This window comes from Pelodiscus sinensis, chromosome 6 (genome assembly GCF_052426305.1).
Source record: "Pelodiscus sinensis isolate ZL-2025 chromosome 6, ASM5242630v1, whole genome shotgun sequence".
In the NCBI taxonomy this organism is placed as follows: Eukaryota; Metazoa; Chordata; order Testudines; family Trionychidae; genus Pelodiscus; species Pelodiscus sinensis.
This window is the reverse complement of record NC_143057.1, coordinates 108,488,982-108,504,247: the sequence shown is the minus strand read 5'-3', so window position 1 is coordinate 108,504,247 and position 15,266 is coordinate 108,488,982. Positions and strand designations below refer to the sequence as shown.

General features: G+C 42.7%; 1 protein-coding gene across 1 annotated transcript in view; it reads right to left on the bottom strand.

The window, feature by feature from the left end:
- Window positions 1-1,409: 1,409 nt before the first annotated feature.
- The window catches only part of SLC45A2 (solute carrier family 45 member 2), a 31,903-nt gene continuing 18,046 nt past the window's right edge, over window positions 1,410-15,266 (bottom strand). The window contains exons 5-7 of the mRNA XM_006116515.5: window positions 14,651-14,774; window positions 13,458-13,663; window positions 1,410-8,497 (exon numbers count right to left, since the gene is read on the bottom strand). Coding sequence (XP_006116577.2) covers window positions 8,270-8,497; window positions 13,458-13,663; window positions 14,651-14,774 — 558 coding nt within the window. The 3' untranslated portion in view covers window positions 1,410-8,269. The remainder of the gene's footprint in view (window positions 8,498-13,457; window positions 13,664-14,650; window positions 14,775-15,266) is intronic.

Below are 15,266 nucleotides of genomic sequence, written 5' to 3'. Positions count from 1 at the left end.
TACCGGGCAAATTAGTCGAAACAATAGTAAAGAATAAAATTGTGAAGCATGTAGAAGAACATAATTTGTTGGACAAAAGTCAACATGGTTTCTGTAAAGGGAAATCCTGTCTTACTAATCTGTTAGAGTTCTTTGAAGGGGTTAACAAACATGTGGACAAGGGGGATCCAGTAGATATAGTATACTTGGATTTTCAGAAAGCCTTTGAGAAGATCCCTCACCAAAGGCTCTTGTGTAAATTACATGGCCATGGGATAAGAGGGAAGGTCCTTTCTTGGATTGAGAACTTGTTAAAAGACAGGAAACAAAGGGTAGGAATAAATGGTAAATTTTCAGATTGGAGAGGGGTAACTAGTGGTGTACCCAAAGGGTCAGTCCTGGGACCAATCCTTTTCAACTTATTCATAAATGATCTGGAGAAAGGGGTAAGCAGTGAGGTAGTAAAGTTTGTAGATGATACCAAACTGTTCAGGATAGTCAAGATAGAAGCAGACTGTGAGGGACTCCAAGAAGATCTCACCAAACTGAGTGATTGGGCAACAAAATGGCAAATGAAATTTAATGTGGATAAATGTAAAGTAATGCACATCGGGAAAAATAACCCCAACTATACATACAGTATGATGGGGGCTAATTTGGCTACGACAAATCAGGAAAGGGATCTTGGAGTTATCGTGGACAGTTCTCTGAAAACTTCCACACAGTGTGCAGCGGCGGTCAAAAAGGCAAATAGGATGCTAGGAATTATTAGGAAAGGGATAGAAAAGAAGACCCAGAATATCTTACTGCCCCTGTATAAAACTATGGTACACCCACATCTTGAATACTGTGTACAGATGTGGTCTCCTCACCTCAAAAAAGATATTTTGGCCTTGGAAAGGGTTCAGAAAAGGGCAACTAAAATGATTAGGGGTTTGGAACGGATCCCATATGAAGAGAGGTTAAAGCGACTGGGACTTTTCAGTTTAAAAAAGAGGAGACTGAGGGGGGATATGATAGAGGTATATAAAATCATGAGTGGTGTGGAGAGGGCCGATAAAGAAAAGTTATTTATTAGTTCCCTAAATAGAAGAACTAGAGGACACCAAATGAAATTAATGGGGAGCAGGTTTAAAACTAATAAAAGAAAGTTCTTCTTCACACAGCGTGTAGTCAACCTGTGGTACTCCTTGCCAGAGGAGGCTGTGAAGGCTAGGACTATAATAGAGTTTAAAGAGAAGCTGGATAAATTCATGGAGGTTCGGTCCATAAAAGGCTATTAGCCAGGGGATAAAATGGTGTCCTTGGCCTCTGTTTGTCAGAGGCTGGAGAGGGAAGGCAGGAGACAAATTGCTTGATCATTGTCTTCAGTCCACCCTCTCTGGGGCACCTGGTGCTGGCCACTGTCGGTAGACAGGATACTGGGCTAGATGGACCTTTGGTCTGACCCAGTACGGCTGTTCTTATGTAAAGATGTGGAAAAATTGGAGAGGGTCCAGAGAAGAGAAACGAGAATGATTAAAGGTCTAGAGAACATAACCTATGAGAGAAGGCTGAAGGAATTGGGTTTGTTTAGTTTAGAAAAGAGAAGATTGAGGGGGGACATGATAGCAGTTTTCAGATATCTAAAAGGGTGTCATAAGGAGGAGGGAGAAAACTTGTTCATCTTGACCTCTGAGGATAGAACAAGAAGCAATGGGCTTAAACTGCAGCAAGGGAGGTTTAGGTTGGACATTAGGGAAAAGTTCCTGTCAGGGTGGTCAAACACTGGAATAAATTGCCCAGGGAGGTTGTGGAATCCCCATCTCTGGAGATATTTAAGAGTAGGTTAGATAAATGTCTATCAGGGATGGTCTAGACAGTATTTGGTCCTGCCATGAGGGCAGGGGACTGGACTCGATGACCTCTCGAGGTCCCTTCCAGTCCTAGAATTCTATGATTCTATGACATTTTATTTGTCAAAATAACACAATGTAACCATGTTAGTTTTGATTATTTTGTTAATTTATTTTGAAATATCCATCAGCAAGTATATCTGAAACAATACAGACTAAAAAATTAGATTCAAGAAATGTGTTTTTGACAAACATTCATTACTAGGTATATTAATACAGAATTTGGACTAATTCATTTAAACTGCACCTCAGAACTGTACATCTTGCACCCCTCAGAAGCAGTGCAAAGGCTTGGGGCAATCAGGGTAATAGAGGATATGAGGGAGAGAAAAAGAGCCTAGAGGGTGAGTGGGATAGTATGGAATAGGGATTTTTTTTGAGAGGAGGATTGTTAAAAAATTGCGGCGCCTCCCCCATGCAGACCCTGGCTAACACTGTGCCTTTCCTATTCTGACAGGTACATCTTCCCTCTTCCCCTTGTGTTCCTGCAGCCTTCTCCCCTTTTACCCTCATGTGACCCTTCCATGCAGCTCCTTGCACAATGGTGTCATTCCACTCGCTCCTGAGCCCACGTCCCAGTCTGTCCCCACCACTAGCTCTTCTGAACACCAATTAGTGACACACACACTCAGCAGCCCCATATGCCCCACTCTGTCTGTTCTAACCATGCTCCACGAGCAGGTGCTCTGATGACCACAGTGAGTGGCTGGCTGTTCTGGAACCACAATGGCTTCTTGTGGGTGAAAGGCAAAACTGCAGCACTTCTCAATTATCATGTAAAAATCTGCACGTGCACAGTGGCACAGAATTCCCCCCAGATGTAATTCTATCTGCACATCCCAGAGGATGTCACATGGGCCATAGCTGATGATCAAGACATAAGCAGCCCTCAGGCCATAGGTTGCAAATCACTGGGTTAGACAAACACCCGGTCAGGGATGCCTACATATATTGGGTTCTGCCTCAGCACAGGTGGATGAGATAGATGACCTACTAAGCCCTACATTTCTATGCTTCTCTCCCTAGAGAGATTATATAAACACACAGTCTCTCTCTCTCTCTCTCTATTTGGCTATGTTCCACATCAAAGCTTTATATACTGGACCCTATTTATATGAAGTTAAGCCTGGATGATCAATACCAATCTCACTGTTTTCTTGACTTCATAACCCATGTTATTGAGCTAAAAGCACCAATCAGGCACCTATTAAAAACATTAACTGATGCTATTTATAATTTGGTCCATGCATTGAAATGAAGTAATAGGGCAGAACTGGTGGAACCCTTGGAATGAATGGTGCTACAGTGAACATGTTTGATACCTGTAACATTTTCAAAGTGCTGAAGTGAACCTTTGTTTCCTACTTAGGACCTGTAATATTTTAGATTGATTTTGGTGCCTTTTAAAAAGCTTTTCTTTAAGATGCACACACACGGAATTTTTCCATTTGTCTAGCCAGGATATTTGTATTTTTAGCTGGATGCTAAATACATTTTTCTATAGGAGACACTTAAGCAGGAATATTTAAAAAGGTCTCTAGAGGTGATCCTGCTAATTACAGACCAGTAAGTCTATCATCAGTCCTGGGCAAATTAGTTGAAACTATAGTAAAGAATAAAATTGTAAGACACATAGCTGGACATAATTATTGGGGGAAGTTAACATGATTTCTGTAAAGGAAAACCATGCCTCACTAATCTACTAGAGTTCTTTGAGGGGGGTCAATAAACATGTGGACAAGGGGTATCCAATGGATATAGTATACTTTAGAGAAGGTCCCTCACCAAAGGCTCTTACGTAAAGTAAGTTGCCATGGGATAAGAGGGAAGGTCCTTTCATGGATTGATAAGTGGTTAAAAGACAAGAAATGAAGGGTAGGAATAAAAGGTAAGTTTTTAGAGTAGGGCAAGGTAACTAGTTGGGTCCCCCAAAGAACCAATCCTATTCAACTTATTTATAAATGATTTAGAGAAAAGGGTAAACAGTCAGGTAGAAAAATTTGCAGATGATACTAAACTGCTCAAGATAGTTAAGACCAAAGTAGACTGTGAAGAGCTTCAAAAAGAGCTCACCAAACTAAATGATTGGGCAACAAAATGGCAAATTAAATCTAATATCGATAAATGTAAAGTAATGCACAATGGTAAAAATAATCCCAACTATACATGCAATATGATGGGGATTAATTTGGCTCCAACTACTCAAGAGAGATCTTGGAGTCATTGTGGATAGTTCTCTGAAAACATCCACTCTCTGTGCAGCGACAATCCGAAAAGCAAATAGAATGTTAGGAGTCATTAAAAAGGGAGAGTGAATAAGACAGAGAATATCATATTGCCTCTATATAAAAACATGGTATACTTACATATTGAATACTGAGTACAGATGTGGTCACCTCATCTCAAAAAAGTCATATTGGCATTGGAAAAGGTTCAGAAAAGGGCAACAAAAATGATTAGAGGTTTTAGAATGAGTCCCGTATAAAGAGAGGTTAAAAAGACTTGGATTTTCCAGTTCAGAAAAGAGGAGACTAAGGCCGGGGAGGCTATGATAGAGGTCTATAAAATCATGACTGGTGAGGAAAAAGTGAAGGAGGAAATGTTATTTACTTATTCCCACAATATAAAAACTATGGGTCACCAAATGGAATTAATAGATAGCAGGTTTAAAACAAACAAAAGGATGTTTTTCTTCATTCATTGCAGTCAATTTCTGAGTCTCCTTGCCAGAGGATGTGGTGAAGGCTAGGACTTTAACAGGGTTCAAAAAAGAGCTAGATAGATTAATGGAGGTTAGGTCCATCAATAGCTATTAGCCAGGACAGGTAGGAATGGTGTCCCTAGCCTCTGTTTGTCTGGAAATGGGAGACAGGAGAGGGAACACATGAGGATTACTTTTTGTGTTCCCTCCCTCTGGGGCATCTGGTATTGACCACTGTTAGCAGACAAGATACTAGGCTAGATGGTCCACTGTTAGCAGAGAGGATACTGGGCTAGATGGACCATTGGTCTAACCCGTTCTTATGTTCTTATTATTCTGGAGTCTGAGGGTGTGTCTAGACTACAGTTTTGTCGACAAAAGTGGACTTTTGTCGAGAAAACTATACCTGCGTCTACACTACCGCTGAGTTCTCTCAACATAACGTTGACAGAACTCAGCAGTTTTGTCGATGCTGGAAAACCTCATTTTACGAGGCATAACGCCTTTTGTCGACAGAATTCTGTCGACAGAAGGTGTTATTGCATCTAGGGTTGTGTCTAGACTACAGGGTTTTGTCGACAAAGCAGCTTGCTTTGTCGTCAGAACTGAATGTAGTCTAGACGCTCTTTGTCAACAGAAGCTTTGTCGACAGTATCTGTCGACAAAACTTCTGTCGATAAAAGCCTGTAGTCTAGACGTACCCTTAAAGAAGTAAAGGATGTTTTATAGTTTCTGTCCCACCACTGGCTATGGGCACTCCGATGCAACACAGCATTCATAAAGGGGCTTCAGCAAAATCAGGTGGGAGAGGGGATCATGCTGCAGAACCTTCAGCCTGATTCCACTGATTCCAAACGGCTGAGATAATAAGGGGCGGGGCGGTTAATTGCAGCCATGCAATGGTAGAGTTTGTCATGCGCTAGGCTGTGAGGAGGGATGAGAACAACATGGAGGGGAAGTAAATGCCCAAGGAGTTAGAATGGAATTCCCCAGTATAATAATTCACAGAAGTCCCAAATGTCAGCAAGGAAACGCCTTTGTTAATTGACCTCCAAGGGACTTATGATAAATGACTTCACAGGATTCACTTATTGTTGGGCACCTCCTTGTGGCTAGATTTGAGGATTAACTCCACTTGGATCTGATAGTTCACATGGCATCTCCTTGCCCCCTTGTTCTCCAGGAGTTGCAGCTCTCACTTCACATGACAATCCTCTGACTAGCTCCCTTTATAGTTTTTCCTTTCCGGGGTATCAAAGTCCCATTGGCTCAGTTTCTCTGATGCCATTCTAGACAATCTTCTGCTCAAAGTCCTGGTCCTACACTACTTTCTTGATGGCTGGCAGGGAAACCAGGCTTATCTCCTATTCCACATTCCAGTTCAGGGACCCTCTGTCAAGTAACTCCAGGCTGCTTGCTTCCAAATCCTGCTGCTATTTCCCTAGACTCATTCCTACTTCCCTGCTCTTATCTTCAGCTCCCTCTTCTGGGTTTATCAGTCCAAACTCTCTCCTCCCAAGGAATAGTTGTAGACAACTCCTTTCTTCGACATCTTGCCAGGCTGTGTAGCTCCAGACACATACCCTTTTTCCCAGGGAGAGACTGAATGCTACTTTCCCTGCAGCCCTCTTCTGCTCTCAGCTTGCTGGCTTTCTACAAGCACAGCTTGCCCCTGCTGCTGCCCCTGCCCAGCTGGGATCCATCATCAGTTAGCCTTTCAGGGCTTTGCTGTCCCTGAGATGCAGCCCAAGAGGCCTTCAATGATTAAACCAGTCACAGTGGGAAGTGTTTGGAAGAAATGAAAAACATAAGCGAATGCATCTGAGTGGCATGTCAATACAAATGCACACAAGCCCTCAGATCAAAAACTGAGCAACATTCATAGGGCTATGATGTCATATTGCTTAAGGGTACTTTGCTGTGCTGAAAGTCAATAACAAATTGGAATTAATGGTGCTAATAAGAGCCATACATTACTTTTTAGAAACAAATGTGGCAACAATCCCTCCCTGTGGGATTTCATCAAAATATTGTATTGACGGAGGGCTTAAGGTGGCTGAGCACTTACCCTGGGGCATGGATAGGAACGCCACCAGAGAAGAAGACACACATCACCAATGAAGATACTTCACTTTAAAATCAAAATTTTGGAAGCAAGCAACTCAATGCTCTTTTTGGATGTATTTTAGCCAGGAATACATCTTAATAACAGGTCAGGTCTGGTGTCTCCTAAGTACCCCATATTCCCATTGACTCCAATTACTAGGGAATGCAAAATCAATTTTCTAAAGCTCATTCAGATATCTTTACTCTTAACCCTTTATTGGTCCAATTTGAAACTTTCTTGAATATAGAAGGAATGATTCAGGAAAAGCTTAAAGTGTAACAAATTCTGGTGTTTTAATGAAAAATAAAATGTACACTTTAATCTGTACTCAATACAACTATACTATCACTATTTCTATCACTATTCTATAACTATACTAGTTTGCCTACAGGATTTAACAGACTGGTTTGAGGTGTATACATTGAATAATTCATAGTAATGCTTTGTGGAACTGAATTAAGTCACAATAATATTCTGAAAGCAGCAAAACAAGAATGTAATTAAGTTAGACCCTTATGTGCAGAAAAAGAGCGCAAACAGTTCTGAATTCATTGTTAAGATACATACTATATCACTCAGTTTGAACACTGTAGGTGGCTCACAAATTTAGAATTTTTGGCCAAGATTTTTAAAATATGGGTGCCTAATTTTAGGCATGTAAACACATAATTAGATTTTCAAAGGTGCTCTGTTCCTAGCAGCTTTCCACTGACTCCCCATTTAGGAGCCTGAATACGGATGTAAGAGCCCATATCTAGGCACTCAGGTTTGAAAATCTTGGTTTATGTTTTTGTTTCACATTTATATAAAGCACAATTTACAGCATAAAGCTGCCCAGCAGTAGGATATACCTTTTCAATCTTTTCTACGCCAAGATCTCCCATTTCCACACCATGCCTGCTCCTCATCTACCCAGAACACCTGTCTCATTTGGCAATAATGGAATGACACGGCTGTAACCAGTGCTTAATCTGTAATGGAGGTGCTGGAGGCTCAAGCAATTTTTTTTTTTTACTTTCATAACTGATGCAATAAGTCCAGAGGTGCCAGGGCTATGAACTGCCAACCCTAGAAGTGCTGGGACTCAGCCCTGGCACAAATTAAGCACTGGTGTGACTCCTTGACACCTCCCCGGGACTATAATTCCAAGTTAATGCCCTCCTCCCCTCCATCTTAAAAGTACATCCTTAGAGTTTGGGATCAGTAACCCCCACTTTCATCCTTACTGGGTACATACTTTTTGACACACATTTAATCTCTTATCTTCTCCAGTTTGGCTCATAATGGGCATTACCACTAATCATGAAAAGCCTTACACTGCCATGTATAAAAGTGGCTTACATGTGAACATGAAATTGGGGCAGAGAAAGGAAAGCCATGGAGAGATCTTACAGCTTGAAAAGTGAGGCCACTGATTTTACTAAGTACTGCCACCCTGTGGAAAAATAATTCCCTGGAATTTTAACCATTCCAGCCAATTAAAGAAGAGGGTGCTATAAAATACAATTGTAGAAATTGCACCACATGGATACAGATCAAGAACAAAAATGTTCCGATGGAGATTTCTTCCGTCAGCTACATACTCTTTTATTCCACATATCGGACAAAAAAAGCAACAAAGCAACAGCCTATTAATGCCACAGCAGATGCACAAATCACAACTACTATTACACTGCCCGCAGCACTGACCAAGAACCCCAGACCCACTCCAACAATAATCTGTGCCAGCTGCACCATGCACGTGAGAGCAGCACAGTCAATTCCCTTCCCTCTTCCATTGGCCTCAGCTTCTCCTCCATTCTGTTCCTTTTGACTCTGCAAGTAAGCATACAATAAAATCCAATCAAATGAGACAACTGATTAACACATAATATCTAGCTCTTGTATAACTTTTGTCATTGGTAGATCTCAAAGTGCTTTACAAAAGCAATCATGTAGGGATAACATATCAATGTATTAAAAATGTGATTCCCCCAAATGGAAGGGACTCCCCATAATTTGTTCCCCACAACTTAAAGTGTTTAGATTGATTATTAATTCTTATTCTTATTATTAGTTAAGATTGTTAAATGTTTAGATTTATTATTATTATTGCCCCTTTAGAATATAATGTAATAGGTCATGTAACTTAGAACTGTTAAGAATATAATCCTATGTAGCCAGAAACAGCCCCCCCTCTGTGTCCCAGGACATGCTCAAGCTTGTGCAAGGGGCTGCTTGAAATTGACATTGCAGAGATACATTGTAACAATGCATTGTCAAGCCACTAACTCTGCTATGGGAGCCAAGCCCTGTAATTGACTAAGGGCATTGTTACTTAATTGACGCCTGTTCTCTTTAAAACATTGTAACTTTACTCAGCACTCAGAGAATGTTTTAAGCAATACCACCCTGAAACTTTTTGTAACTACAACTCTGATATATGTAAAGTTATTATTATACAAAAATATTGCATGGGAAACATTAATTAAGGAATGTATGTAAGAGAGAGAGAGTGCTTGGATGATGAGTGAATGGTTCTGAGAGGTGCCAGCCTGAGAATACAGCAACAAAGGGCTGAAGAAGGCGTCAGGTGCCAGTGCAACCAAAAGGTGTCAAGTGGAGAAAACCAAGTACTGGAGGTCCACCCGATGAGATCACTGATGAGCACCTGGCAGCCACCCTGGAGACATCGGCATGATGCAGCAATTTCCATAGACTGGCATAGGAAAAAATTCCTATAAGAACTGGACTAAAAAACTATGGAATCAGAGTTCAAGGTTCTGCTGCCAGCCTACCAGGAGCTTCAGATGCGCATCTGATCAGGACTTCGCTCCCCACTACCATCACTTGTGTACAGAATACCTGGCCAGTATTCTGTCACAAGCAACTTCCAGGCTGGTAACTATAACAATACACAGAACCTGAATGAATGGATGAATGAATGTTTATATGTATAAGGGTTAAGTAGTTAAACAACGTTGTTTGCTTCTATCTTTTCTTTATTTTTTTATTATTATCCTTACAATAAATGTGGCTTTTTGCCTTATCCCCCTCATAAGATCCTGCTTGCTTTTATTTGGTACAACAATCACTATCATTTCCCCCATTTCCCTGGGGAAACGGAGGCACAGTGTAGGGGACTGGTCCCATGGTCTCCTAGGTAGGCGTCCTAACTACCAGGCTACAGAGTTATTTCCTCACTTCCTTGCTTTCTGGCCCAATGACAATTCCACTGTGTATAAATACCGTATTTTCCGGCGTATAAGATGAATTTTGATGCTAAAAAAAAATCCCCCAAAAATCGGGGGTTGTCTTATACAGCGGGTATACAGGCGGTGGGGCATCCCAGGCTCCGACGGCAGCTTCCACCGAGGCTTTGCAAAGCCGCGGAGGGGCTCCGGCGGCAGGGCAGCCCAGGCGCGCCTGGGATGCCCCCCCCGCCGGCTTTCCCCAAGGCTTTGCAAAGCCGCGGAGGGGCTCTGACGGCGGCTTCCACCGAGGCATTGCAAAGCCGCGGAGGGACTCCTGCTTCCCCCGAGGCTTTGCAAAGCCGAGGAGGGGCTCCGGCTTCCCCCGAGGCTTTGCAAAGCCGCGGAGGGGCTCCGGCTTCCCCCGAGGCTTTGCAAAGCCGCGGAGGGGCTCCGGTGGCGGCTTCCCCCGAGGCTTTGCAAAGCCGCGGAGGGGCTCCAGTGGCAGGGCAGCCCAGGCGCGCCGGGGCTGTCCCACTGCCGGGGCATCCTCAGAGGCTTTGCTCCCGGTGTCCCTGGTCTGCTGGAGACGGTCCCCAGCAGACCAGAGGCACCAGGAGCAAAGCCGAAGCGGCGGCGGGATCCCGCGCTTCTGAGGCTTTGCTCTGGCAAAGCCGGGGAGGCGCAGGACCCCGCCGCTGCTGCGGCTTTGCTCCCGGTGCCTCTGGTCTGCTGGGGACCGTCTCCAGCAGACCAGGGACACCGGGAGCAAAGGAGGCGAAGGGGCGCTGGGGTATAAGATGAAAACATATCTTTTAACTAAAAAATTAGGGGGTCGTCTTATACGCCCAGTAGCCTTATACGCCGGAAAATACGGTACATAAACTGTCATTGAGCCAGGGGGAATTATTCTCTAGTCCTTGAGCCACTGAGCTAAGTTTTAGCATGGGTGCCACTGCCACTTCCTTCTCCTTTCCACCTAAAGTTAGGGGCTGTGACTTTCAGCACTACAATATTTACATCCAAGCATGAATCCTACCCCTACTGTCTTCCAAATCAGGTACAGTCAACCCTATTCAGATAAGAGAGAACAAGTGAGCTTTGTGCACAATGCATAAGTGGGACTGAGAGGCCAATAGTTTACTTTCCAGTGCAGTTCAGTTGTAATAGAAAGCCCATTGATTAAAAAGGTCTGCTCTTTGTTCTATGTTTTTCTTAAATTATGTGATCTAACCACATTTATTTTTATGACATCATGCAAAAGCATGTCAACGGGGATATTTTGGCAGCTTACATCGTAGTTTTTATTGAAATGGGAAATGTTTTACTGGCGTATGCTTAGTCTCATGATGCGCCTATCGTTCCACCAAAAAGTACGTCAATGTTTGAAGAAATCCGGTCAACTATTAGATACTCTATCCTGTATATTTTAGAAAGTTGAGATTAAAACTAACTGTGTTAATGTCAGAACTGGTGAAACCATACCATCCAACAGAGTTAATCAAGCATCTGGCATCAAAACAGAAGCAAATGGTTTTCTTCTGATTATCTATCTCTTTGAGAACACTGGCTTATTAAAGATGAACTTCACCTTTCCACTTGCACATCTTTTAATTCAGTTACATCTAATGACAGATGGGTCTGAATCCAGCATCCCTGAACCTCCCTAAAGCTAGATTTGCATTATGCATCGTATTCCTATCACCATAATGGACTAGCCTGAAACGAGTTAAATCCCCTTCCCCCCCCACCACACACACACACACATTTTAGCTTTGTGGTTCAGCCCCATCCATTAAGTCTTTCTAAAATACTTAGTTACAACTGATCTGAACTGTCAAGAACATTAACTGGCAAAATTAAAAGTCAATTCTGGGAAATATTCCACCCAAGAAAAATACCCTCCAAGGATTCATTGGAATAAGAGCTTTCTGTTATCTTTTCAACTGTTGCGTTGCATTTTCATTTGTTCTTATAGTTGCTGTATTTCCTTCTGACTCAATCTAGCCTTACACTGCTTGCAGCATATATTTGGCTTTGCTCACATTTCATTTATTCATCTTCCTACAGTTTCCAGTTCTAACATATATTAAAAACTTTTTAAAAGATCAAGTCCACCATATTCTTATTAATCTTTCATGTCTCAAATGGTTCCACCAACTTAAGACACTTGAGAGAACTTTTCTTTAAAGATCTTAACATCTTATCTTACATGACATGAAGGACCTGCTGTGCCTAGTAAGATGATAGAATTGAGTATAAGAAATGAAGTTCTTTCAAGGTTTTATCTTGGAGCTGTATTTCACACTGTCCAGGCTTGCAAGCAGATTCCAAACATTTGTATGGATAATGAGAACCTCATACTATTTTCATGACTCTATACAGGATAAAAGCAGTTTTTAAAGGAATGACACACATGCTTCAGGGCATGAGCCAACAACTCTCACAGAGGTCTGGAAGAAATGTTACCAATGTCTGGTCATGCCAGAATTGTCCACTATGGGATTTCTCATAACTTCCAAAGCATTTGGTGCTGTCCACTCTCAAAGACAGAATGCTAGGCTAAATGTGATCTGGTAGAGAAATTATATCACTGCAGGTTGTTAATTTGCATATAAATCCCTATTCCAGCATAACAAGTACCTTCTTTTTATTCAATAACTTAATGCTGAACTGCATTAAATTCCATTTCTTTAACAAAACATTCGTACCATACATTTAGTTAACTAAGCTATTTAAATGTCCTTGCATATTTTGGTTATTTACTTTTGGGACTCAGCTGCATCTTCAACACTGGCCCAGTTCCACTGAAGTAAACAGAGCTTCAGTGATTCATACAAGATGAAGATCTGGCTCCCAGTCTTGCTTGCAGGAACAGGGTTGGTACATACATGTAGGCTGTGTCTACACTGGACCCCTTCTCCGGAAAAGGGATGCAGATGAGACAAGTCGGAATTGCAAATGCAGCGGGGATTTAAATTTTCCCCGCTCCATTTGCATGAACATGGTTGCCGCTTTTTTCCGGCTCGGGGCTTTGCCAGAAAAAAGCGCCAGTCTAGACAGGGATCTTTCAGAAAATAAAGCCTTTTCCGAAAAGGTCCCTTATTCCTGATTTTAAGAGGAATAAGGGACTTTTCGGAAAAGGCTTTATTTTCCGAAAGATCCCTGTCTAGACTGGCGCTTTTTTCCGGCAAAGCCCCAAGCTGGAAAAAAGCAGCAGCCATGTTCATGCAAATGGAGCAGGGAAAATTTAAATCCCCGCTGCATTTGCAATTCCGACTTGTCTCATCTGCATCCCTTTTCCGGAAAAGGGGTCCAGTGTAGACACAGCCATACTGATTCAGTCCTTACCATTCTCACAGGATTGGAACAAGGCTTCATTTAGGTTTCTGGAGTTCTTTGAGCTCCTCAGATCAAAAGTGTTTTACAATTGAAAATGATTTGTAACAGTAGCATTATTTATCACCACATTATTAAAGCTCCAGACACTGGAAACTCAACTTCCCCTCATGGCACCTCTGCTGCAACACTTAATTTGAAATATAAATAACATGGACAAACCAAGGCAAGTACCAGTTCCTTCTTTACCTACACATTAAACTCACCTCTTCTTCCCTGTGATATTCTGCAATGAGGTTGAACGGGACAGTGTATAGCGTGCTGGACATGACTCCAAAGAGCGAGCACAGAGCCAGAGTAGAATATACCTTGGGAAACAGTCCGATAAACCCAGTGCCTACCCCAAAAAGCAGGTATCCAATGAAATAAAGTCCCTTTAATCCTATATAAGGCAAAAGACGTTTTTGCAAGTCTGTGAAAAGAAAGGGGAGGGGGACTGCTGAGACTTTAAAAAAAACAACAACCTAGTAATTACAACAGTATTTCTTCTGAGCACTCAATTACAACATAATCATTCAGAGAAGTTAGGATGAAAACAAAGATCCATTATTTGACATCAGGGCATTTGACGCCAGTTTTAGACATTCTTGTTGGAGTTGAAGGAAGTACTACATAGCTATCTACTACTGAGACCAAAAGGAAAGGACCTGCACAAGATTTGAATATGGCCATTTTATTCACTGCATAACTCAGCCTTTCAAAAGTCCACTTGCTTGCTTGCCTACATAGGAAGTTAAGTTTTTTAATTTAAAAAATACATATATTATTCCCTTATCACCCTGCCACGGATTAGAAAGCAGATTTTTTGGCCCTGGTCTAACACATTTGCTCAATGCTATTGCAGGGCAGGATTCATTTTTGTCACAAGGTCTTGCAATACACTGTGATGACTTTGTCTTGTGAGGAGTACAGATGGGGAGAGGCCATGGCTGCAGGATTGTTGGTGAAACAGAACCTTAGAACAATCCCTAGTGTATCCACTCTAGCTCCAGCATTCACCTTTGGGATCCATTTGAACACATATGGACCACTTCTCCTGCCCCAAACCATTCACTTCCCCCCTCCCTCCCGCCAGGCTCTAGTGCTGGACAAGGGGGGGGGAGGGGGAAGTCACTGCCGTGGTCCCCCTAAGCACCACCGGGGTTGGGCAGCACAGCCTTGACCCCCTCCCCACCCTCTGACACACAGGCAGCCATCTGTCAATACTGCTGGGCCACCCAGAATGGCTCTGCAAGCCCAGGGAGTGCTGCTGGGGTTGGCCTGCACAGCCCCACCTCTCGTCCCTGGCCTGGGCCTGGGGAGTGCTGGAGGGAGGCCTCTGCTCACCCCACCCCAACCTGAAACCGGCCCACCTTGTCCCCTATTCTTGGGCCAGATGGGTACATTCCCAGGTACTTACAGGAATAGAGTGATGAAGAAATTGCATTGATGCACATGCCCCAGCATCCAATCTCTACTCCTCTTTCATAGGTAAGGTACACTGTGGAGTTATGTGGTGCATAAGGATTACCATGGTATACTATCTGAAATATACCACAAAGTGAAGGTGAGTGTTTTGCAGTCAATTAATGTCTCACATCCAAGGGAACAAGTTCCGAGAACAATAATACAACTCCCTATAGCCTTCAAGTTATTCACTACCATACACTTTGCCTTTCTTTTCTTCTCTCCCCTCTCACTTCCATGTCCTGTTTCCCACCCTTTTTATTATTTTATCACCTGTTCTTGCCTCTTCCTACTTACTGAGTCTCTCCTCCATCCCCAATTCCTACCACCATCTCTCTCTTCCTCTTCTCCTTAAATTCCTCTCCCATTCCTATTTATTTCCCTCAGCTAGCTCCCCACAGTCCCTCTCAAACTTACCTTGAACCCCATTCTTCTTGGTGCCCTCTTCTCTCTGGATTACCCATTTTCTAAGGTTCTGCTTTCTCCTTTTTCTCACGTTGCTTTTTGCTTCCCTTCTTCCTTGTCATCCTCCCCTCCTCACTTCCCCATCTATCCCTCCCCTTTTCCAA